This window comes from Doryrhamphus excisus, linkage group LG2 (genome assembly GCF_037039965.1).
Source record: "Doryrhamphus excisus strain RoL-2023G ecotype Guam linkage group LG2, RoL_Dexc_Guam_v1.1, whole genome shotgun sequence".
Lineage (NCBI taxonomy): Eukaryota > Metazoa > Chordata > Actinopteri > Syngnathiformes > Syngnathidae > Doryrhamphus > Doryrhamphus excisus.
In genome coordinates this window covers 22,670,285-22,696,191 of record NC_136358.1, presented here as the reverse complement: position 1 = coordinate 22,696,191, position 25,907 = coordinate 22,670,285, and the positions used below count along the sequence as shown (strand labels likewise).

At 42.3% G+C, this 25,907-nt stretch overlaps 2 protein-coding genes across 3 annotated transcripts in view; one reads left to right on the top strand and one right to left on the bottom strand.

Annotated features, from left to right (window-relative positions):
- Positions 1-7,274: 7,274 nt before the first annotated feature.
- On the top strand, positions 7,275-11,625 carry LOC131109543 (retinal homeobox protein Rx2-like). 2 transcript variants are annotated; one of them, XM_058061680.2, is made up of 4 exons: positions 7,275-7,739; positions 7,864-8,196; positions 9,380-9,636; positions 10,848-11,625. In XM_058061680.2, the coding sequence occupies exons 2-4, from the start codon at positions 7,929-7,931 to the stop codon at positions 11,286-11,288; spliced, it is 966 nt and encodes a 321-aa protein (XP_057917663.2). In that variant the 5' UTR covers positions 7,275-7,739; positions 7,864-7,928; the 3' UTR covers positions 11,289-11,625. The 2 variants fall into 2 exon arrangements, with proteins under 2 accessions (XP_057917663.2, XP_057917662.2); XM_058061679.2 differs by having other exon boundaries at positions 7,276-7,739; positions 7,832-8,196.
- A 4,116-nt stretch (positions 11,626-15,741) lies between these two features.
- The window catches only part of LOC131109406 (dynein axonemal heavy chain 8-like), a 68,165-nt gene continuing 57,999 nt past the window's right edge, over positions 15,742-25,907 (bottom strand). Inside the window, exons 76-91 of the mRNA XM_078789166.1 lie at positions 25,536-25,788; positions 25,272-25,462; positions 22,836-22,957; positions 22,635-22,750; positions 22,353-22,555; positions 21,733-21,806; positions 21,508-21,660; positions 21,282-21,437; positions 19,730-19,846; positions 19,549-19,650; positions 17,718-17,878; positions 17,491-17,647; positions 16,688-16,840; positions 16,409-16,598; positions 16,174-16,295; positions 15,742-16,087 (exon numbers count right to left, since the gene is read on the bottom strand). Of these exons, the coding sequence (XP_078645292.1) occupies positions 15,800-16,087; positions 16,174-16,295; positions 16,409-16,598; positions 16,688-16,840; positions 17,491-17,647; positions 17,718-17,878; positions 19,549-19,650; positions 19,730-19,846; positions 21,282-21,437; positions 21,508-21,660; positions 21,733-21,806; positions 22,353-22,555; positions 22,635-22,750; positions 22,836-22,957; positions 25,272-25,462; positions 25,536-25,788 (2,558 nt within the window). The 3' untranslated portion in view covers positions 15,742-15,799. The remainder of the gene's footprint in view (positions 16,088-16,173; positions 16,296-16,408; positions 16,599-16,687; positions 16,841-17,490; positions 17,648-17,717; positions 17,879-19,548; positions 19,651-19,729; positions 19,847-21,281; positions 21,438-21,507; positions 21,661-21,732; positions 21,807-22,352; positions 22,556-22,634; positions 22,751-22,835; positions 22,958-25,271; positions 25,463-25,535; positions 25,789-25,907) is intronic.

Below are 25,907 nucleotides of genomic sequence, written 5' to 3'. Positions count from 1 at the left end.
TGTCGTAATATTACAGTGATAGAAAGTTTGAAAGGTCATGCCCTTTATTCCAATATTTGGACTTTATTCCCAAGATATAAATTTTCCCTCAACTTAATGCCCCCCCCCAAGGTTTTTTGTTTATCACAATATTACGACTTTTAAAATCTATATTATTTATTTAATATTTCAACTCTGTGATACTAAACTTACAATATTTGTCCTCAAAATATTATAAATTATTATAAAATTTAGACATTTTTGTGGTAAGCATATGATTTTTTTCTTTTTTTCCCCCTAAAATCACAGCTGTTGTTTTTCCACTTCTGCTTTTTTTCAACAACTGTTTCTTCTTCTTTTCTTCTCATAATTATGACTTAATATTATAATGTTAAATCATTTTAATTTTCCAAATACCACAAAATACAACATTCATTTTGCTTGTTTTCTAAAAATATTACTCAAAAATGTAAAAAATGTGCAATTTTTCTTATTGACTTTTTGGTTTTCATATTTTTATTTGACTTTTGTAAAATGAATGTCCTACGCTGTGGTGCGGCTTTGCTGCCCTCTGTTGGTCATCTGTTGTACTACACCGCTGACTGGCTTGGGAGCAGCTAATTCCACACCTGCACGCAATGACACCTGGACCAAAGCCCTGTATAACTGCCTCTGAGTCAGTATATACCGTTAGTTTTAAGTTCCTACATATTTTCGTTTTTGGTTCCTACCTAGCTGCATGTAAGTTAATTAGGCGGAACTGATTGTTGGTAAAATTGTCGTTTCCGCATGTACATGTTTAATCGTTACACCCATAGAAAATAAACTCCGTTTTGCCACACTATTGAGAGTTCACAATCTAATCGGTTCTAAAAGTTAAGTTACGGTTCTAAAAGTTATAATTGCATATATAATTCCCTCCTAAGGCATGTGTGCAGCCATTAAGGTCAGTATATGCGTTTTGTATTATTTTCGTTTCAGTCTCTTTGTGTTTGTTTACAGTTTGCTGTACCAGCTAACTGGGCTAATCACACTTTGTGTTGCACGTGTGATGGTTGTTTGTTTATGGAACTGTTTCTATGTAATGTGAAAAATTTATAATTTTATTGTATATTTGTGTATTATGTGACCAGTGATTTATTGTGTTTTGTATCTGTTTGAACCCCTTTTAGTTCTCACGCTGGTTTTTGGAATAAATCCATCAGTAAACTCAAGAACTAATTGCTGTCTGTCGGAGTTACAGTGATAGAAAGTTTGAACGGTGATGAGTTAAATCCAAGTCATACTAACACCGTTACTTTTTTCAGTAACAGGTAATATAATTACTTTTACTGTCAGCATGAGAGTCCATACGTCCCGCCCTCCATTCATCCACATCTATCCGTTCGTCCAATCATTTGGCAAACTTTCAAACCGTCCATCCATGAGTCATCGTATCTGTCCATAAACCCCGCCTTCGACATCCATCCCATTCGAGTATCTATCAATTTACTCATCCATCATCAATACAACAATTCCAATTAGGACGCATTTGTACTTTCTCAAACCGAGACACCAGACAACAAAACACCACAAGTAGGCGTCAACTTCCTGGTCTGTGCCTTGCGTGTGATCCAGCCCGGCGTGTGTGTGACATCAACGGATGCAAGGATTAAGAGGCAGCTTTAAAGGTGGCCGTTTATTTTCTTTACAGCTCAAAGTAGCACGGGTGGGGAGATTAGGCTGCGTGTGTGTGTATGTGTGTGTGTGTGTGTGTGTGTGCAACACCGCCGCCATGCAGCTGGGGCTTCCTGTCCAGGGCACCGCCATTAAAACACGCCTCTTAGCTCGTGTGCTTTTAACAACAATAATGATTTAATCACATTAACAACTCAAACGCTGGTGCTGACGTGTTTTGGCGTCTTCACTTCAAACAAGTTAAGATGGTCGTAATCGAATTAGACACAATTTTCCACTACCGAGGGACGGCAGTCATGCCTCGTAAAACAACTGGCTGGCAATGGAAGACAGCTGATTCCAGATCAGCTGCCAGACTGTTGTGTTGAGAAAAAGACATTCTCCAGGTTGTGGCGACCGACGAGGGGAATTGAGTACTTGTGCGGCCAAGAGATCAAGCATGTGCAAGCTGAACTTAAGCTCATTAAAAGCGAGACAAGGCGTAGATCACCTTTGCGATCACATGATAAACATCCATTTTAGTCGAACATGGAGATGAGGATTACAAACTGGATTTCACTTCCAAATCAAACGCTGATGTCGCGTTGTTGCCGATACCATCCGTGGAATGTTGGTTGGTTGAATATTTGAAAGAAGAACATCACGATGACAAAACCGAGCCAATCAAAAAGACATGAGATCGGGTTTCATATGAAGCCGTCGTTGATTGGGTTTTGCACTCGCTAACAACATTACGGTAAGGCGGTAAACGCCAACGACAACACCACCTGAGCCAGACTTTACACAAAGCCACCTACTTCCTCTTGGTTTTGCCCTTTGACCTTGTAATATCCCACCCTCTTTGTGTTGGGACACTTGGACATAGATGGTGTAGCTAGGTAGGAAGATACGGTGGCCTCCAGCTAGGTAGGGAAATACAGTGGCCTCCAGAAGTAATGGTTTTATTTTTGGTGTGGACTGGAAGCGTTTGCAGGTGTTTACATCTTAGAAACACAACTTAGCATCTTTTATGTGAACCCGGCCTTTTGTCATGTGAGCAAAGTTATTTCATCAGAAGTGAAAACCTGAAACCAACGTTGGCATAACCAACGGTACAACCATTTGGAATGTCCTGATGAAGAAACACTGAGGCCATGTCCACACGTAGGCGGTAATGGTTTAATTTCATTAAATTAATGAAATTTCATTTCATTGAACATGCATCAGATTACAATTGAGTGCATCCCATAATCAGTTCACAGTTCCACATGTCCAAAAGGAGTTGGAAGAAGCAAAGCTTATTAAATCCTACCCCTCCATCTGGTACTTTTACAATCAGTAACTGTTACATTTGTTCACTTCCTGCTTTCCTAATATGTTTTTCTTTTAATAATGCACCTCGTACCGAAGTAGGAGGTGATATGAGCATCCAATGCCATAATGGGTACCATAGTAAGTGTCAATATAGTGATATATATAGCACATCATGACTGGTTCAAGACTCTTCATCCTTGTATTTAGCAAACATCAACTGCTTGTATTGTTTCTTGAATTGGCTCATCGTTGTGCATTGTTTGAGGTCCTTACTCAATCCATTCCATAGTTTGATTCCACATACTGAAATGCTATGGCTTTTTAACGTAGTCCTAGCTCTCTTGTAGAGAAGTATTGGATGACATTTTTAGCTAATTGGTTTTAGCATTATTTTAGCTGTTTGAAGATGAACTATATCAGCAAGTTGAAGTATTTGTGATTTTAGAAATAAGGAGTTAGTATGTTCTCTGTAGGCGGCATTATGAATTATCCTTACTGACCTTTTTTTGCAGTACATTTAGCGAGTGAAGATTGCTTTTATAGTTATTAGCCCATATTTCCACACAATAAGTAAGACATGGTAGAACCAGAGAGCAATAAAGAGTGTGGAGTGATTTCTGATTGAGAACAAATTTTGCTTTGTTCAATATTGAAATATTTCTGGCCACCTTATGTTGTATATTTGTAATATGAGGTTTCCAGCTCATATTTTCATCTATTGTGATCTCCAGAAATGTATTTTCCTTCACCCTTTCAATGTCTACACCGTCTATTTGTATTTGTTGGTACGTGTCCTTTCTGCTGTTATCAAACAGCATTATTTTAGTTTTATTTAGGTTCAAGGACAATCTATTATCATCAAAGCATCTTGTTAGTGTGACCATTTCTTCTCTGACCTTTCTAATGATTTTGTCTGTACTCCCTCCAGAACAAAAAGCAGTGGTATCATACTAATATTAACCTATTTTAATTACATGGGAAAGATGCATACTGAGCTCTTCTGAAATGCACTTTTTTTTACGGCATTTGGGTTAAAACAATTTTTTTTCAATACTTGTACTTAGTAATTAGTTAAGAAGTAGTTTAAATTTGAAAAATAAGTAAAAACTTTAGAAATCTGGAAAAAAAGACTCAAGTTCATATGAATCACTTTTTCAACTACATCACAAATCAGAGATGATTTTTTTTTGTCCCTGGCTGGAAGAAGTCAGGACATCCCAAACTGAACCTGAAGTAAGGAACTATAGTTCCGGGCCTGAGAAAGGACTACTAAGTGTACAGTTTGTCTTCCTGCCGAAACAATCCTCTGCAGCACAAGCAGCCTAAGCTGGATGAATGCAGAGTTAGGGTTAACCCCTTTGCCCATTTTGGCAAACTAAAAGATTAAAAGATAAAGCAGCAGAAAAGCTAACAAGGTCCCTTAGACGCTCACCAAACTGATTTTTGTCCACTGCGTCACCTTCAAACCGGAATGTTGAGTAAAAGAGTTGGCAAAACGGGATGAAAATTACCACATGGATTCTATCAATCATCATTTTTAGTTTTAGTTTGATTATTTTAGGGTCTTTTCCCACATTTTAGTCAAAGTTGATCACATGATCATGAAGTAGCCCACTTCACCTTCGTCATCTCCTTTTCATCTCCCATCCCCCTTCTCTTTCTTTCCTTCCTTACTTCCTTCCTTCCTTCCTCGGCCTGTAAGCTGACACAGCGCCTTTAAAACATGAGCCGCTTTCTGGGTAATAGGATCTTGCAGGCTTAAATTGTCATCTGATAAAACTAAGATGCTTGATAGGTATGCCGCGCCCGCTTAACCAATTTGCACTCAATTAGGATAATGGGGAAACAAGCAAAGAGGGACAGGTTTAATATATTAATGTGATAAAATGATTATCAATTTCCCTGGCCAACAAGTCAGCAGGTGTCAGGAGTCCAATGCTCTCTTGATGACGCTTTGACAACATCACAGCTGCATTACTTCTGTCATTATTATTACCGTATTTTCTGGACTATAAGTCGCTCCGGAGTATAAGTAGCACAATGCCAAAAATGCACAATTAGTCGCATTTTTTGCGGGTAATTTATTTTCTAAACTACTTGACCAAAACAGACATTACGTCCTCTTGGAAGGCAAGTTCTAACAATAAAAGAATAGAGAACAGGCTGAATAGGTGTAAGATATGCTAACACAATGGTTATTCAGCTACACAAAAAATAAACATGAACAGAAAAGGTGTCCAGTGTTTATGGAACATAAACACTTTTTTCATTTATAAGTCGCTCTGGAGTATAAGTCGCAGGAACAGCCAACCTATGAAAAAAAGTGCGACTTATAGTCTGGAAAATATGGTAATCCATGTGATCGGCATCTGCAGATTTCAGTCCTGGATGATCGGCAGCTTAAAACTCGAGTAAATCCAATGGATGCCGTGTATAACATTTTCAACAAATACAATGAAATCCAAGTATATTATGCTGACATCTCTATTCTTATAAGAATGATCGATCTCATGCCACAATACATTTTTATTTGAGTGGTATTACATTCCTACAGTCTAACGGAATACGGATGTCTGCGAATGGAATTGACATGATAATATACCGTATTTTCCGGACTATAAGTCACTTTTTTTCACAAGTTGGCTGTTCCTGCGACTTATACTCCAGAGCGACTTATATGTAAATGAAAAAAGTGTTTATGTTCCATAAACACTGGACACCTTTTCTGTTCATGTTTATTTTTTGTGTAGCTGAATAACCATTGTGTTAGCATATCTTACACCTATTCAGCCTGTTCTGTATTCTTTTATTGTTAGAACTTGCCTTCCAAGAGGACGTAATGTCTGTTTTGGTCAAGTAGTTTGGAAAATAAATTACCTGCAAAAAATGCCACTCATACTCCAGTGCGACTTATGTATGTTTTTTTTATACCTAATTATGCATTTTTGGACTTGTGCAACTTATACTCCGGAGCGACTTATAGTCCAGAAGATATGGTATTTCTAGACTTTCCTAAATAAAAAATGCCCCACACAATGCCTCGTTACTCTAAGTTTCATAAGGCAGACAGGATTGTTTATGTTTGGCACACCTTAGCAGTGTGAACCAGGAGTGGGAGGATGACGTTCCCAAACATGTTATTTAGGTCAAGACACTTCACTGCTTGAAGGGATCACTGTGGGTCGCGACAGTACTCGCCCTAGGAAATGCCTTTCAACAGCATCACAGCCTGATTGGCGGAGAGAATTTGAAACAAAAACATTGAAGTTATCAAAAATGGTTCCTTACCCTTAAACCGTGGTAACCGTTACAGTCACCCCCCGCCCCCCGCCGCCCCCAGTCGTGCACATGTAAAAAACAAACATTATTAATCTTCACTAACTTGAAACATTGAACATGATGACTTGGTTAATTCATTTTATAGTAGGTAAAAAAATTATATATATTTATATAATATTTTTAGGTACTGCAAGTACTCGTCCAACATATTTGTGTTTCAGGAACACCAATAAACGTATTTTCAACTTTACTCATCTTTATCATTATCATTGTTTTTATCTGCCGATTGGCTGACAGAATCACATGGTACATTTCTTACATGACAGGGATGCTAATGGTAGCATCCAATCATGTACGGTTTTACTGCACAAAATTATTATTTAGCAGTATTTTCTGTGTGAAATCACACGAAGCGGTCCAATCATCAGGAATCTAGCTAGCTGTGTTTGTTAGCCCCATTCTGACAGATGGCTTTAAACTTGGTTAGTAGTTTGAATGCAACACATAATCGGACACAAAGCGATTGATTGCATACAACACAAAAAATACGCAGCAGCTTTTCTGATCCAAATGCATGAAAGCAAGCTAGGATATGTTTGGTGTGGAATAAGTCCCATCAATGTACAAATATTCCCTGAAACAACATAGCATTCATAGCAAAGAAAGGTCCTGTTTGTTTGTTTTTTTTTAGCATCATGTAAAGAAGTTTCTAAAAATATGTCTGCAACGCTGGAAGGAGGGACGTCAGAGGAAATCTCTAGTGAAGGCTTTAGGCTCATTAAGAATCAGGACTGATCTGTGCAACACCTCCTGCCGGAGAGGCAGCAGCTCCGGCTCGGCTCGGCTTGGGCCAGCTGGCAGAGGAGAAACCCGCAAGGACCCATTTAACCCCTCCCCTCAATGACGGTGGTGATGGCCACCATTGGGCCAGTCCTGGTGAATTTTCTTCATTATATATATATATATATATATATATATATTTTTTTTTTTTTTTGGTGACAAAAAAAATCCCCCCAAAAGTGGAAGTGGTGGTCTTTCCAGTGGGCGAGCATTTAAGCTAAAAGTCCATCTCTTGTGTCTCTTCTAATGAAGGGATTAGTGCACACTCTCGCTATACAAGCCATTCTCTGGCGCACAATAGCTTTTTTTGAAAGAAAGTTTTGTCGAGGCTTCATTAGCGATGGCCTCCAACCGGGCGCTGAATGCAGGACACATTTGGACCAATTACTTGGGCAGAAAACAACTGTCAGTCATTCTTAAAGGGGAAGGATCCCAATGAATAAACCCCATAATCCTTGGTCTTCCTTGTGGTCCTTTGTGGGTTTTCTTAACGGGTTAGTTTGGTTCATGGATGAAATGCCGTCAGCAGATCCTTTGCTCACTTGAGTGCAGTGGGGGGGGGGGATTTGGAGGACTTAACGGGGAGCAACAAGTGCCACTGAAGACCGGATAGTGTCAGTTGACTACTTAGAGGCTCCAGGGACACCATGTGCACAAAGTAGAAGCTAACGGTAAGCTAAGCTCGTCTTGTTTTTCCACTTCAACATTTAAGAAACTATGAAGTTGCAATAATTTGTCCCGTTTTTTTTGTTCTCTTGCAAAGACAACCATGTGAGTTTGTTGGATTTTCCGCAGCACCCGGTCCATCCGCTAGGGAGTAACCCAGAAACCCAACTTCCAGATCAAAGACCCAAATACGGATGCAATTGTCAATGGATGCCCTGGGAATCGTGGAAGACAGTTGCCTTGACAACTATGACATAGCAAAAGGTGCCGGGTCCAGCTCCTCCGGGGTCAGGGTCCACAGCATCGATGTCATCCTGGGCTTCACCAAAGACCAGGACCCCCTGCTCCACACTGTGAACGATGACAGCCAAAACGGTGGTAGGGAAAACGCAGAAAAGCAGGACCCGTACGGACATCTTGCAGAACTGGGTGGGGACAACTCTCAACATTCATCCTACCACGGTGAGTCTTAGTTTGGGGTTCACATTCAAATGAATGCCAGACTGCAAATTAACTTTCACTACTTGAGAGAAGTTCCTTCTGTTTTGTGTCTTTCAACTCGGAGTCTCGTGCTTGATAACGTGTCAGTTAAAGATCTCTGATGCAGAATTTGGAACACCTTCAAATCACCAAATCAGGCAAAAACTCTGGTAATAGAATGGCTGACATCATTAGCCCACAAAAGGCCAAAAACTACAAGATCACCCGTAACAGTAAAGTGCTAGCGCCTAGTCCAAAGACTCTCTCAATTGCTAAAACTGGGTCAGACTGACGGGTAAAAACACCCCACCATCAGACCAACATAGGAACAGGAAGTCAGGACAACAGGTGGATTATGTAACGTAAATATTACGTTATCTATACGAAGCAATCTACCTAGAACTCTAGTACTACCCCTCAGTCATGGCAAACTGGAACCACCAGTAGATTTTTTCGGGGTCATGACTAGTTTTTTGGACTCCAAACTAAGTCTAGATTACAGTGGTTGGGCGGGGGGGGTTCTTACAGCTTTAACTCGTAGCATCTGTTGCATCAATACATCATACATACAATACAAATACAAAACGCATACATCAGTGCTTCCCGAATAGTGATGCGGGCCCCCCTGGGGGGACCAAAGGGAACTGTCAGGTGGGTGCAAGAGGCTTTCATGTACAAATTTATGCTTTTATGCTCTCCATTATGTTGCATTTTCCCAGTTTCAGTTTCAAGTTTGGTCTGTAAAGTACAGATACATGAATAGATATAGTTTCTGTAGTATTTCAAATCGGGTTGGGGGGGGGGGGTGACCAAAAATAATTGAGAAACACTGTAAATTATCTATACGAAGTAATCTAGCGCCTTTACAAACTGCCTACTGTCTATAACCACGAGTAGAGGTGTTGGTGTAATGACAATTCTTTGGACTACAAGCAGAGTCTAGATTACAGTAGTGTTGGTGGGGGGGTGGAGCCTCGTGGCTTTAACTGGGAGCATCTGTTACTTCCCCGGATTAGGGGAAGAATTCAGTGAAAGATGTCAAGAAGACCCCTGGTGGTAAAGAATCCTCTGCCAAGGCCTGCAGACAAGATTTCACTAGCATAAACAATGACGTATTTGTAGATAGCAAAAAAGTCTAAACAACAAATCGATTCCGTTCTTCCAGCATCAGATCTGTTCTCCAGCGGCAAATGCGATGAAGGGATGAGCGGCATGCAAAAGGACATAGACGTGGCCAAGGACTCCCCCAAGAACAACGTGGAGGAAGAGCACTCCAAAAAGAAACACCGGAGGAATCGCACCACCTTCACCACCTACCAGCTGCATGAGCTGGAACGCGCCTTCGAGAAGTCACACTACCCGGACGTCTACAGTCGGGAAGAGCTGGCCATGAAGGTCAACTTGCCCGAGGTCCGAGTCCAGGTAAAAGACCACTAGCAGCATCCCACCTATCCAGATGAACATGGACTTCTTCCAGGTTTTCATACGCTGTTGGTCAAAACCTGAACCTGTAAACTTAAGATCTAAAGTCTTAGTCCACATCTGGAGACCTACTTCCTTCCATAGAGAGATGGTATAAAGCCAAGTGCTTCAAGACTGAGCTGCTGCACTACAAAACAGTTGGGTAATGGACGCTTTGCTGGGGGACCAGGTCTTGAATGTTCAACCCAATAGTCTAAAACCAAGTCCTTTGAGACAAAGCTAGTCCTCCCCAGAAAAATCGAGTCTTCACAACCCACAACCACAACCTAGTTCTATATTTGAATCTCAAATTCATGACTCTTTTCTCTAAAGTCAATACCTTACCAACCAACCTGTGCCCTCAAGCAGTTGGGGGTTCAGTTTGGAGAGTCAACCTGCGACATCCGAAGTCTGTAGCAGTTCTAAAACCTTCAACCTTTGGGCCCCAAAAAAGTATTCAGGGATACAGTATTCAGTTTTCAGGCAGAACCTCAGCCTCTCTCTGCAAAGCAGCCCTAAACTCTAGTTTCTTCAGGAGGGGGTCTGTAAATCTCAACATTAACTTTCAGGTGACTTTGGGGTTGGGGGGTGGGGGGCTAGACTGCTTTCTGGGAGACTGAAAGACATTTTCAATCTATTTTCTATTTTAAACTTCTTAACTGATTCCCCAGTCCGCCAAAAAGCAAAGCGTTATTTTTAGACCCTGGCTTGGTTCTGTGGCCCAACCTGCTGACTGCCATCCTTTGTCCACTTCACTGCAATTGCCAGAATGAGTGACAGTTTGGCTAACTGGCCTTGATGAAGGTCCGCCATCCTGTATGATGCACATGGCGGGAATTCCGCAGTGTTTATTTAGAAACACTTTTTGCTCAAGAGAACCCGAGTATCATAAAGGATGTTTGTGGAACTTGATGAGTTTATGCTAAATGGTTGGTAGTATGACAACTCTTGTCTAAGGGGTTGGTGTAGGATCCAAAGTATTGATCCTCTAAAGCTAGACAAGAAGGTCTAGTCCAGACAAGAATGGTTTTGTGGTGTTGGTAAGATCATTACCACTACCGTCAACAAATGAAGGATGAATTGGGATACATTTGGGAATGAAGGACAGTATTTGCCATCAGAACCAGAGTGACACTCGGAATAAAGTCTATGCTGCATGGATCTATGTGCAGGTCTGGTTCCAGAACCGCAGAGCCAAGTGGCGCCGACAAGAGAAGATGGACACCACCACCATGAAGCTGCACGACTCGCCCATGCTTTCCTTCAACCGACCCTCCATGACCCCCAGCATGGGCCCGGTAGCCAACGCCATGCCCCTGGACCCGTGGCTCACCTCGCCCATTCCCAGTGCCACGCCCATGCACACCATCCCCGGTTTCATGGGCTCGCCTCAAGCGCTGCAGCCAGCCTATCCCGGCCACGGCTTCCTCAACAGCCCGTCGGGCTTGGTGCAAGGGATGCAGCCCATCGGGGGGCCGCCGCCCTATCAGTGTTCAGCCGGCTTCAATGACAAATACCCCATGGAGGACGACAGGAGCTCCAGCATCACAGCGCTGAGGATGAAGGCCAAAGAGCACATTCAGTCCATGGATAAAACATGGCAACACATGTGACCGTTTTTTTTTTTTGGTTTGTTTTTGGCTGCTCCAGTTGAATGTTTACATTCTGTGTTTTGTACCATGGAGAGGATTTACAAGCACAGGAATCTTTTCTTACTTGTCTTGTAAATAATTGAATGTACCCATTTGGATGGATTTATTAAGGATACATTTTTGGTCAAATATGCAGACTTATATACAGTATACTGTATATATACAGTATATTGGGGGGGGGGCAAGGGGAAGAAAAGACTTGTTCTTGTCATTCGTCACGATGACTTCAAACTCCAGTGACCCGTGTCTCTATAGGTTCAACAATCTTCTATTAGAATAAATGTCTGGACTGTGTGCTTCTATATTGTACTTTAATTTCTGTGCTTTATGAGCGTTCCATCAACGATTAATATACAGTATACGATATACTATTGTACTTCAGATGAGAATGAGATGGTCAAAATGTGCTAATTTGGAGGAAGAGGAGGAGGGAAGCCTGTTCGGAGTTAAAGCGTGTAATCTGGCCCAGGAGGCTAATTTAAACAGACAAGCCTGCCTCTTAACACCTAATTACTGTTTTTAAAGCGATTAAGTCCAGATCCTCACTCATAGACTGGACGCCCTCAGATGGCCCCTGAAAAAAAAAAAAAAAGGTTTTCATGACCTGATTATCACTGAACGTCCCCCGCCACCCCGCGGTTCTTCATGTTGTCACAGTCGTCATCCTCATGCTGCTTATTGATAAAATGTTATTATTATTAGGAACATCCCCTTGACTTTCTGAACAGGCCATGTTTTAAGTCACGTTTGAAAATATGTGGAATACGCCTGGCGGGTACATAGAAAGTATTTCTAGGTATTAGTCACCTTGTGGCCGTTTAGAGATATCACTGATAGGTTTCATTTCCTGTTCTGTGGTTATCACACTTTTTCATCTTTGCTACCTTTCTATGATAAACCACCTAAAAAACCACCACAACATCCACCTATCCATTTTTTATGCTGCTTAGAGTGGCGAGTATGCTGGAGCCTATCACAGCTGTTTTTGGGCCAGAGGCGGGGTACACCCTGGACTGGTGGCCAGCCAATCACAGGGCACATATACTAGACAAACAACCATTCACACTCACATTCATACCTAAGAACAATTTGGAGTCGCCAATGAAGCTAACAAAAGTTCGATTCCACTCTCGGCCATCTCTGTGTGGAGTTTGCATGTTCTCCCCGTGCATGCGTGGGTTTTCTCCGGGTACTCCGGTTTCCTCCCACATTCCAAAAACATGCTAGGTTAATTGGCCACTCCAAATTGTCCATAGGTATGAATGTGAGTGTGAATGGTTGTTTGTCTATATGTGCCCTGTGATTGGCTGGCCACCAGTCCAGGGTGTACCCCGCCTCTCGCCCCAAGACAGCTGTGATAGGCTCCAGCACCCCCCGCGACCCTCGTGAGGATAAGCGTTAGAAAAATGAATTAATGAATATCCATCCATCTTCATTAGGGTCGCTGGGGTGTGCTGGAGCCTATCCCAGCTGGGGTAATATAATATAATCAAATGGTCTAAAATTCGGCCATCACAAAAATATTAACTGTGCAGGCTTAGTTTAGAACATTTTTGTCTAACAAGTAAATAAAAATAATACATAACAACAAGGAAACAATAACACTAACACAAAGTAAAACTACTCACCCTTTGAGGACACTTGGAAGAAGATATGATATGTTCTAGTTCCAGGTCTAGGGTTATCATCACAATTTCACCCCAAGCGCTTACATCACAGAAAAAAAACACAAAAATGTCAAAGACACAGCATAATTTTCACAATATTTTTCACCAGAAAACATTGAACTCCATATTTATACCACTTTTGAGGTTTTACAATAATGTTGGCAGCATGTTGTGATTCTGCAATCGCCCCCCGTTTAATAGCAGAAAGTCAAAACACTCAGTGAATAAATGTTGTGGTACATGTATTAGTATAACTTACTGTATGCAATGTGCAAAAAAACTTGTTTTCTTGCAACACACACACACACACACACACACACACACACACACACGCCTAATTAATGAGCCCCGCAACACAGTGAGTTGACCTCAATGGCGGCCTGTGGACGTGGCGATTCGCCAGGCCTGTTAGGCTGATGAGGCTCCACTCCATCAAGCTTGGGGGGTGTGTGGGGGGGTAAGGACACCTTCCCACTGCAAGCATGCACACCAGCCCACAAGGTAAATATGATTATCTCCTATTTTAGTACCAGAATATGCAGCATATCAGACGGTAGTGGTCATAGCAGGACAGGTTAGGTATACAATAAAAAAATAATGTTATTATGAATATCAAAGTCAATAATTAAGTGTTGGCATGATTGGATGTCTTCGGAAGGAAGGTGCCATTTAGTCACTGCTCTTTAAGGGGGAAAGAATGAGGATTAAAAAGTGCAAAATAACTCCGAAAGTAGCAATGTCTCCATCAACAAACCTTCATTTAGCCACAGGTCTTAGTTTGGGAGGGGGCTGCACTCCTGATTTGTCAATAATGACGCACATGACGGTGTGATTTGCTTGGCCGAGCGTGACGTAGGGCTGGTGGGGGGGGGGGGGTGAGGTGGGGCTCGGGGGCTGCATTAACAGGCTGCCAATCACGACACGGCACCACGGTGGAAATAATAAGTGAAAGCAGTGGAATTAATAGGGTTTGATTTAGAGGGGACACCATTTTAACCCCCCACCTCAAGGTTTGGATAATTGGAGATCACTCCAGAGGGTTGGCGCCAGTTGCTTGGAGAAGTGGGATGTTATAATGCTAAAATAATGCTAATAATACTCCTAATAAGTACACCTTGTATGAATAGTGATGAGATATAGCAATGAGATAAAAACACATTTTTGTGTGAATGAATGTGAGTGTGAATGGTTGTTTGTCTATATGTGCCCTGTGATTGGCTGGCCACCAGTCCAGGGTGTACTCCGCCTCTCGCCCGAAGACAGCTGGGATAGGCTCCAGCATACCTGCAATCCTAGTGAGGATAAGCGGTATAGAAAATTGATGTATTAAATGATTATCAGACCGGAATCTTTCCATGGTGTCCCAACTCTAAAAAGAAAGTACCCGCCCACCCCCAGGTACTCCGGTTTCCTCCCACATTCCAAAAACATGCTAAGTTAATTGGCCACTCCAAATTGTCCATAGGTATGAATGTGAGTGTGAATGGTTGTTTGTCTATATGTGCCCTGTGATTGGCTGGCCACCAGTCCAGGGTGTACCCCGCCTCTTGCCCGAAGACAGCTGGGATAGGCTCCAGCACCCCAGTGACCCTTGTGAGGATAATCGGTAGAAAATGAATGTTTGCATCCAATGAGAAGCAGGCATTAAACTGACATTTAAATGAAAGAAAGCCATTTGTCCACAACAACTTAAATGTTGACTTGCCCAAAACTAATGATGTATGTAAGTATGTATTAGATGTTGTTTACAATCACACTGACAAGCTAATAACTTGATGCTAGTATTCATTCCACCACATATCGCTATCGGATGATATTGATATCAGAAATTGAGAATTAGACAATATCGGGATATTGGTCACCGGCAAAAAAGCCAATATTGGACTTCCATACCCTTATGGAAAAAAAAAATATTGCAGTATATTGGCAAATATAATGCAATGTATTAGGAAATATATTTCCATATATGGGATCTTATGTTTATATTTTCCAATATATTGCAATATATGCATAGATCATATATGTGTATATATTGATACATATAAAAAATATCTTGCGATCAAGACCAAAAAAGGACTATATTTTTACATATGTAAAATTGCATATAATTTGCCATATATTACATGAATATATAATATATGTACAAAAATATATTATTCCATGTATTTATAATATATAATGTATTGGAAAATATAATGGAAAAATAAAATATAATATAATACAATATATTTAAAGTAATATATTGATAAATATATTTTATTTTCGTAAGGGATCTAATACATTTGAAAAATATCTTGCAATCAAGACCAAAAAAGGACTATATTTTTACATTAAAAAATTGCATATAATTTGGGATATATAAACTCATATATTATATATTTGGATTTAATATATTTCAATATATTGAAAGCGGCAATCATTTGTATATTCTGCAATATATTGCCATATATTACATGAATATATAATATATGTACAAAAATATATTATTCCATGTATTTATAATATATAATGTATTGGAAAATATAATGGAAAAATAATATATTATAATATAATACAATATATTTAAAGTAATATATTGATAAATATATTTTCTTTTCGTAGGGGATATATCTCCCCAACTCTCGGAAAAACTGATTTTCTTCTCACCCCTGATTCTGTTTACTTGCTCACTGTCACAGGAAGTCCAAATGATTCATTTGGTCCTTAAACATAACGTTTATTTTAATCTGCGGGCCTGCCTCACGTGTTGAACCCCCAATTCCAAATACACGTGAGCTGCATGTCGGAGGAACCTGATGGTGAATTCTATTTGATGTCACAGAGAAGTGCGACCCCCCTCATGATCCAGTGATCGGGGGGCAGCATGGTCCCCAGCACTACTGCAGTAATGTAATTGAGGTCGGTGCGTTTGGGTTTCTTGTAAATGGGACACACGTAGTACTTGGGGTCGGGGGGGGCAGTGGAGTTGATAGCAAACATGTGGATGACAGGGAGGGGCGTGAAGAGCACTTTGGGCGCCGACTCGGTCAGGCACGAGTTCTTCTTGTCCCAGTCGGCGCCTTCCAGGAAGAGACCGTGAACGTACACGCCCTCCTGTTGGGGGGGGACATGACAGTCATGGTTTTGGATGGTATCAATTAAAATTAGCATATGGTGTTTGTGTGTGGTCCGTGGCTCACATCCGGGTCAGATTTGATCTCCTCTTTGGCCTTCTTCAGGACTTTGTTGTCCAGGGTGACTGAGTCCAAAGCCCAGCCTTTGTTTGCCCGGGTCACCTCTTGCCTCATCGCAGTCAGAAAACCTTTTGGGCATTCATTGCCATATACTGCCTTGTTATTGTCACAACACACACTGCTGATTGCAGAAACTTACACACTGAAGCAAGGTGTGCTATCCATATATTATGTCACTCACCTTGTGGGTTGAAGAAACCCGTCATCCAAAAAGTCCTGGGCCGCCCGCTAAAAACCCAGCGGTGAAACTGCCGGTTCCTGTCCAGAAGCTCAGTGAACCAAAAGCCCAGCGTGGTGGACTCCCACGAGAGTTTCCGCCACACGTTTGGTACACGAGCATCAAAGATGTTGTCCAGGGCATCACGCAGCGTCTGGCGAGTCGAGTAAAAGAACAGCGTCTTTACACGTGTAAAAGTACCGAGCGAGAAAAGCTAAATAAAGGACATCCGGTCGCCCCGACCTCGCTCATGATGATGGTGCCCTCTATGGCCAGCTTGAGATCCAAGAGAGTGGAGCGCACGATGGAGATGATCCTCTGCATGCGATCCACTTCCTGGCGTAGGAAGATGTTCATGGGGTTGAGAGCGCCCATCTTCTTCAACCTGGCTTTCACCTGGTGCAAGCAAAAGAGGAGACAAAGCATGTTAGCTTAGGATGATCTTTTCCTCAAATGTGCTGTATGATAATTGGATAATAATTAGAATAACAATAATAATAACGGCGGTCTAGTGGTTAGCGCGCAGACCTCACAGCTAAGAGACCAGGGTTCAATTCCACCCTTGGCCATCTCTGTGTGGAGTTTGCATGTTCTCCCCGTGCATGCGTGGGTTTTCTCCGGGTACTCCGGTTTCCTCCCACATTCCAAAAACATGCTAGGTTAATTGGCCACTCCAAATTGTCCATAGGTATGAATGTGAGTGTGAATGGTTGTTTGTCTATATGTGCCCTGTGATTGGCTGGCCACCAGTCCAGGGTGTACCCCGCCCGAAGGCAACTGGGATAGGCTCCAGCACCCCCGCGACCCTCGTGAGGATAAGTGGTAGAAAATGACTTGTAATGTAATTCCAATGTCCCTCTGATGTCCTCGTTACTGATCCTATCCATCCTGGTCACTCTCATCGAGAACCTCAGCATCCTCATTTCTGCTACTTCCAGTTCTGCTTCCTGTCTTTTCCTCAGATAGTCTCGATCTTGTCTTGTGCCATCTTACGTATTAGTCATCAAAGTTCTTCAAAGAGCAATGTAATATGAAGTCCGGCCCACCTCATGAGGGATGTAATCAGGAGGAAGTTTGTCCAGCATGTCCTCGGCCATACTGTACACAATGCTCTCTCGAGTGGCCCCCGACCCGCCGCCGCTCTCCTTGGGCTGGATGTTTGTGATGGTGTCCAGCACCTCGGCTGACGTGTTCCTCTGGTAGCTGCAGTGCAACGTGTGATTTTATTACATGGTGTTAAATGGTTACATTTTTTATTCAAAGCAGAACTCACACAATGTCGGCGTTGGGGTGCAGCCCCAACGCTTGTGTGGCATCCACGGCAGGCAAGCCCTGAATGTAGTCCACATACTCCTCAATCGTCTTGCATATCGGAATTTGGTACTCCGTGTAGAAGCAGAACGATGGGTCCAGCATTTTTTTACTGAACCATACCTGCAATGTAATCATAATGATTCAAAGAATTGGTACACAATATAATTCAACATGATATAATCAATGGATGATGTAGGACAGTGATTTTCAGCCACTGTGCCGCGGCACACTAGTGTACCTTGAGAAACCGTCAGGTGTGCCGTGAGGAATTATCCAATATCACTTTTTATAGTTAACATTGATTAATCATCATTTGCAAATAGCCATGAATATATGGACCTAAATATTCCAATTGCATTTGGTATATTTGCTCAAACGGAAAGAATTGAACAGGGATGGAATATTCCTTTCCCCAATCCGATTGAGGTATCTTGTACCCGCTCAAACGGAAAGTTGTCAGGGTGCGTTCTTCTTCGTGGTGTTTTTCTTCTTCTGTTGTTTGTTGGCAAGCAGCTTTCGTGTGCATTAGCGCCATCTGTGGAACAGAATCTAAACCCTTCTATACTTTATTCACAAGTCCAGTTTTATTAAAAAAGAAAATATATATCTATATAAAACATGTCCTGAGTTTAATTATAAAATATAATCCAGATCCAGACGTTCTTCAGTTTTAAAAATGGAGGCCAGCAATCGGCATTGGACTGCTAAGCAAAGTTTGTTTTTGATTCAAACTAAATTTCAAGACTGGACAGGTGAAAAACTGACAATACGGAGTTATTCCAACAAGTGAAAGAAAAACTCAGGGAAGCCGGTATCACGTGATGTTGATGTTTACGTTTTACTGGGCATGCCCTATTGACTATTCTGGTTGATTTTCACGGTGCATGTAGACAAGGGATTGGAATATTCCTTTCCATGGATACCATTGTTTCCCGAAAGGTCATTTGGAAAGACAAAACTCATCATGTAAAAACGTGGCTACTGTGGAGTGTCTGTGGTGTAAAGACTGGCAGAGCAATGTAATATTGGTCCGTGTGGCAACACCTACCTTGTTCCTCCGATAGACTTTTTGATGCACGTGTGAGGTCGTGGTGACATTTTGTAACATTTTTGGTTAGTGGTGTACCACAAGATTTTTCCAATGGCTCAAAAAAGGTTGAAAAACACTGATGTAGGAGACCTGTGGTATTTTCATTCATTCATTCATTTGGGGGCCGGGGGTGCTGGAGCCTATCCCAGCTGTTTTCGGGCGAGAGGCGGGGTACACCCTGGACTGGTGGCCAGCCAATCACAGGGCACATATAGACAAACAACCATTCACACTCACATTCATACCTATGGACAATTTGGAGTGGCCAATTAACCTAGCATGTTTTTGGAATGTGGGAGGAAACCGGAGTACCCGGAGAAAACCCACGCATGCACGGGGAGAACATGCAAACTCCACACAGAGATGCCCGAGGGTGGAATTGAACCCTGGTCTCCTAGCTGTGAGGTCTGCAAACGACTAGACCGCCTGTGGTATTTTAATAGGACAAATTTCCTTGATCAAATATGGGAAAAATGACCAAAGATGTGTAAAAATGTATTTAATGTCAATATAGTAATAATAATAATACACTGAAATGTAGTTGAGGTGATCTCAGCTGGTTGCAGCCAAGCATAAGATGTCGCCGTGCCACAATGTATCGTTTGTCAAAGATCAGTACAATTAACTCGGCTACTTAAAATATGACCTACAAGAGACTGGACTATTCAGATACCTACACGAAGTTCCAGATCTTCCTTACCCGAGCAAAGCACTTCAGCAGGCGTTTGTCGTAGTCATCCGTCACCCTGCCTCCATACTGCACTTCAGCTAGCATGTAGCGCAGCGTCACCCACGACACATCCTGAGGAGAAAGTGTGATGAAGTCGTGTAAGATGACACCAGAAGAGCGTGTATACATCCATACGTCCATGGATGCTCACCTTTCTGGGGCCGCAGTCATCCAAGTGTCTTTCAACAAACTCCACGCTTGCTGTGAAATCCGCAGAGTTGAACTCGTATGGGATGTTCCAACCCAGTGGTCCAAATTTACGTCGTTCCTCAAATTGAAACATAAATATTACATGATATGCCAGATGTGGGCCGTGGTAGCGAAGATTATCACATACTACAGTATTAATTGTCCCTGTACCCTAGAAACCGCCCATGAATGATACGGGAAAAGGCCAAAATGATACTGTGTCAAAGCCCAGGGCAGTGATACTGATAAAATATAGAGTTTAACCATGTCCAGTATCAGCCCCCGTAGCTGTCCACTCAGAGCGCGCTGCTGTGGTATCGTGCCCGTGAAACAACCAATCAGAGAACAGCGCACGAGCGTGAACACACAGCGTTTGTTTTGTTGCCGTCTGTGCTCTGTCAACATGTCAGCGGTTGACAATCCCGGCAAAAGACAAATACGGAAAATAGCAAACAGAATATTAGAAATGGAATGTTTTTTCACCATTAATGAGGAGGACAGACATTGATAAGATAATATATTTTTGCAATTGTTGTGTTTACACTGTTTAGATATAATACATGTAATAAACTGAACATTTTCTGGAAACAAAATGGTCTTTTGATTAAATAGTATGTGATAATTATAGGTTATCACATGGTTTGTCTGGTATCAGGCCAGGTATCATGCCCCCAAGTGTCAGTATTGTCGAGGGCTCATACTGGCACGCGGGGCATTGATTGTCTCTTGGGCATCAGGCCTGGGACAATAAATAAATGACTCAATCACTCAATAAATAAAAATGAACTTGATCACTTTGCTGGCCCCAGTATTTGCCGAGGGCTCATACTGGCCCCCGCGTGCCGCGTGATACTGACACTTGGGGGCATGATACTGGGCCTGATACCAGACAAACCATGTGATGATCTTATTATCACATACTATTTAATCATGAGCTTATTATCACGTACTATTTAATCAAAAGACCATTTTGTTTCCAGAAAATGTTCAGTTTATTACATGTATTATATCTAAACAGTGTAAACACAATAATTGCAAAAATATTTCAACAATAATATTTTATCAACAGTCTTATCTTATCAATATCTGACAATTAAAGTTCCATTAATCAAGTTTGGGTTTTTTGGTGACTGGAGAAGCACTAGGCACTAAGCACTCGTGCACTGTTCTCTGATTGGTTGTTTCACGGGCACGATACCAGAGCAGCGCGCTCTGAGTGGACAGCTACGGGGGCTGATACTGGACATGGACTTTGACACATCATTTTGGCCTTTTCCCGTATCATTCATGGGCGGTTTCTAGGGTACAGGGACAATTAATACTGTAGTATGTGATAATAAGATTCAAACATGGTTTGTCTGGTATCAGGCCCAGTATCAGCCCCCGCGTGCCAGTATCTTCGGTCTCGGGCTGATACCATGAAACTATGTGATAACCTCTAAGTATCAAAGAGGTTCCCCACGTTCTTTTGATTTTTCTGCATGCGCCCCCACATGAATACACATACTCAGTACCTGCACAGCCGAGTGGAGGAAGGCCACGCCGTACAGCAGAGGCTTCCACGTGGGCAGGTTGCTGACCTCCAACTGGTTCTGGGAAATGCTAACAAAAGTTCGCTTCAAACTGGCGCGAAGCCCCTGCGGCGGATCGTTGGTAAACTTGATGGAGGACTAGCGGGATGAGGGTTTGAGAGAGTTATAGAAAAACTCGGGATGTATTTGGACTTTAAACTTTGTACACCTGTAGAAGCGTGATGGAGAACAAGTCGTGAGGCTCGGTGGTGACCCACACCCTGAAGGTTTTGTGGATGGTCGCAGCAACTGTGATGGTTTCCAGCAATTCGTCCATGAACTCCAGTCCCAAGTGACAGTTCTGCAGAAGCACCCAGCCACCCTGCGGGGGAACAAATGGGCTCAGCTGAATGTGCCATTGAATGACCCCATACCAGAAAAGTGGAACACGCACCTCTGCCATTGAACTGTTGACAAGCTTCCTTGCGTGCACCTCCTGTCCTTGACCCATGGATATGGATCTACAGCCTGTCAGACATCATCAAATGGTGAGATCATGTAGGGGAAAAAAACGCTGCTCTGAAGTCCGTAGACCATTATGGAAAAAAAAAATATTGCAGTATATTGGCAAATATAATGCAATGTATTAGGAAATATATTTCCATATATGGGATCTTATGTTTATATTTTCCAATATATTGCAATATATGCATAGATCATATATGTGTATATATTGATACATATAAAATATATCTTGCGATCAAGACCAAAAAAGGACTATATTTTTACATATGTAAAATTGCATATAATTTGGGATTTATAAACTCATATATTATATATTTGGATTTAATATATTTCAATATATTGAAAGCGGCAATCATTTGTATATTCTGCAATATATTGCCATATATTACATGAATATATAATATATTGTATAATATATGTACAAAAATATATTAATAATATATAATGTATTGGAAAATATAATGGAAAAATAATATATTATAAGATAATACAATATATTTAAAGTAATATATTGATAAATATATTTTATTTTCATAAGGGCGAGCTCACCCAGATTTAGTTTCTTTGCCAGGGCTTCAATCTGGTTGGTTGGATCCGAGCCCATGGACAGGAAGCAGATGAGTGGAGTGCGGGTGTCGCTCTCTTCCCACGTGCCGTGCAGGTTCAAAAGCACCGGCTCGGCAAAGCGGGTGCCCATGGAGTCTCCCACGTACTTCCTGGCCTGACACAAGGTGCGATCGGGACACCAAGACCTGCCAAGGAAGGGGTTCCATGGTTCCATGGATGATTGGGCCTTGCATCACACACATGATAGTAGTAATAAAGTCTGACCTTATTAGCATGAGTTTATTGAAGACATCAAGGGAGTTATAGTTATCTGGGAGGACTCCTTCCTCCGGAGCATCGCCATTGGCCCATATTTTCCATTGTTTTCCACTCTTAGTCACCTACCAACACAGAATGAGAAACAACGTGTGAGGATGACGATGTTTTCCAGGAAAGGTACGAGCCACAAACTCCTGAAGGTGAGACCTGATTGAGGATGGTGGCAAACTGTGGCAACTTGCTGAGCTCCACGAGGTTCAGCCACACAATGTCTAGGATCCAACCGAAGGGCTTTGGAGGGCATGCCTTTAGATCAAGTGCAGCGCCACCTGCGTGAAAAGCACTTAGGTAAAATTATTGTTTTTTTTGTATGTACAGTAATAGTATGTGTCAAAACAGGCACCGCAACGGTGTTTACTGTGTTTTTATTGTTCTGACACCACAGGGTGGCGGATTGACTTGAAACTGTAACTTCAGGGTAAATCAGGACTGACCATAATTTGAGCAAGGCTGGTTGAAAAACAGGGTGGCACAGCGGACTACTGGTTAGCGCGCAGACCTCACAGCTAGGATGCCAGGGTTAAATTCCACCCTCGGCCATCTCTGTGTGGAGTTTGCATGTTCTCCCTCCGTGCATGCAAACCGGGTACTCCGGTTTCCTCCCACATTCCAAAAACATGCTAGGTTAATTGGCGACTTCAAATTGTCCATAGGTATGAATGTGAGTGTGAATGGTTGTTTGTCTATATGTGCCCTGTGATTGGCTGGCGACCAGTCGAGGGTGTACCCCACCTCTCGCCCGAAGACGCAACCCTCGTGAGGAAAAGCGGCAGAAATGAATGAATGAATGGTTGAAAAACATGGCCACCCAAATTCACACCGGATGCCTATCACGGACGACACGTGTAGATTTAAAAAGCTCAATTCATATTAGAGGCTCATTTTTGGAACACATGTTAAGATAGACATAGCATTGGGTACTTGTGCTAGCTAATCCGTGATTATGCGTAGTTAACTTACCGTCAATATCTAAAGATGTTGATATTGAGTACCATGACTTTTTTTTTTATAAATGTCCTTGTAAAACTGCTGTTTTTGGTATACAAAAAATTACATTTATCCACTTCAAAAATGAATCGTTCGTCATCCATCGTCTTCGTTGCAATGAGCGCTGGTTAATAATGCGAGGTCTTTTATTTTGTTAATAAGTGGAAGTTTATTTTGACACCAGAAGCCATTTTCCGGCGGCACGGCGGTCTAGTGGTTAGCATGCAGACCTCACAGCTAGGAGACCAATTCCTCCCTCAGCCATCTCTGTGTGGAGTTTGCATGTTCTCCCCGTGCATGCGTGGGTTTTCTCCGGGTACTCCGGTTTCCTCCCACATTCCAAAAACATGCTAGGTTAATTGGCCACTCCAAATTGTCCATAGGTATGAATGTGAGTGTGAATGGTTGTTTGTCTATATGTGCCCTGTGATTGGCTGGCGACCAGTCGAGGGTGTACCCCACCTCTCGCCCGAAGACGCAACCCTCGTGAGGAAAAGCGGCAGAAATGAATGAATGAATGGTTGAAAAACATGGCCACCCAAATTCACACCGGATGCCTATCACGGACGACACGTGTAGATTTAAAAAGCTCAATTCATATTAGAGGCTCATTTTTGGAACACATGTTAAGATAGACATAGCATTGGGTACTTGTGCTAGCTAATCCGTGATTATGCGTAGTTAACTTACCGTCAATATCTAAAGATGTTGATATTGAGTACCATGACTTTTTTTTTTATAAATGTCCTTGTAAAACTGCTGTTTTTGGTATACAAAAAATTACATTTATCCACTTCAAAAATGAATCGTTCGTCATCCATCGTCTTCGTTGCAATGAGCGCTGGTTAATAATGCGAGGTCTTTTATTTTGTTAATAAGTGGAAGTTTATTTTGACACCAGAAGCCATTTTCCGGCGGCACGGCGGTCTAGTGGTTAGCATGCAGACCTCACAGCTAGGAGACCAATTCCTCCCTCAGCCATCTCTGTGTGGAGTTTGCATGTTCTCCCCGTGCATGCGTGGGTTTTCTCCGGGTACTCCGGTTTCCTCCCACATTCCAAAAACATGCTAGGTTAATTGGCCACTCCAAATTGTCCATAGGTATGAATGTGAGTGTGAATGGTTGTTTGTCTATATGTGCCCTGTGATTGGCTGGCCACCAGTCCACGGTGTACCCCGCCTCTCGCCCAAAGACAGCTGGGATAGGCTCCAGCACCCCCGCGACGCTCGTGAGGAAAAAGTGGTAGAAAATGAATGAAGCCGTTTTCCAGTGTTTCTTCTACTTGCGTACTACTGAATTTACACATAAAAACAGTACATCAAAAATAGACTTGGTGAATTTCCAGGCTGATTAAAATAGAAGCGACTTGAACATGTGTGACGCGCTGCTACGCATTTGACTAATGGTAAAACTAACCCACCCATGTCGATTACAAGCCAAAAAAAATGCTCTAATGAGGTTGGCATTAGTTTTTGAATTGAGGACCATGAGGCGACTCATACCACATGTCCGTCTACTTATACTGTAGCATGTAGAAACCCTTCAGTGTCCTGTCCAGAAGCCGTGAACGACATCATTGAAGCAGCAGGATGTTACCTTTGATAAGAATCTGAAACTGGCTGTGTTGTATCTTCCCGTTCTGCAGGTCAATCTTGAGGGCCATCAGCAACGTGAAGATGAACTTGTGGTTTTCGTACAGTCCTCTCACTGTGTACCTGAACACTTCGAAAGTCAAGTACTCGATGATGTTGGCGATTCGTTTGGACGTTTTGGCCGACTTCTCTGACCTGCCAAAGTGGATTTGATGATGAGGAACCCCAACAGGCACAAAACAGAGGCAAAGTCGGGACTGGACTTTACCTTGCTAGTGAAATGTCAAAGATCTTGAGGAACTGGCCCAAGGAGGTCTGGTACATGACGTTGACCATGCTCATCTCCGTGATGAGGAAGTACAGTATGCTGCCTCGGCATGCCACCGGACGATACTCGGACTGAGCCGCCTTGATCTTCTCTTCTGCCTCTGCGGCGATGTTCAGCTTTATGCTGACCTCGGCGGCCGTTTGCTTGGTGGTGCTCAAGATGCCAATCATGGAGTCGTCGTCCACCAAGGAACCTGAAGACATGCAGGCGTGTTGATGTCAATTCACAACAGAAGCTATTATATGGAGCAGGGATTGGGCCATTCAGGTACCAGCATCATTTGTTTATTGGAAATTACCAATATCACCTCCA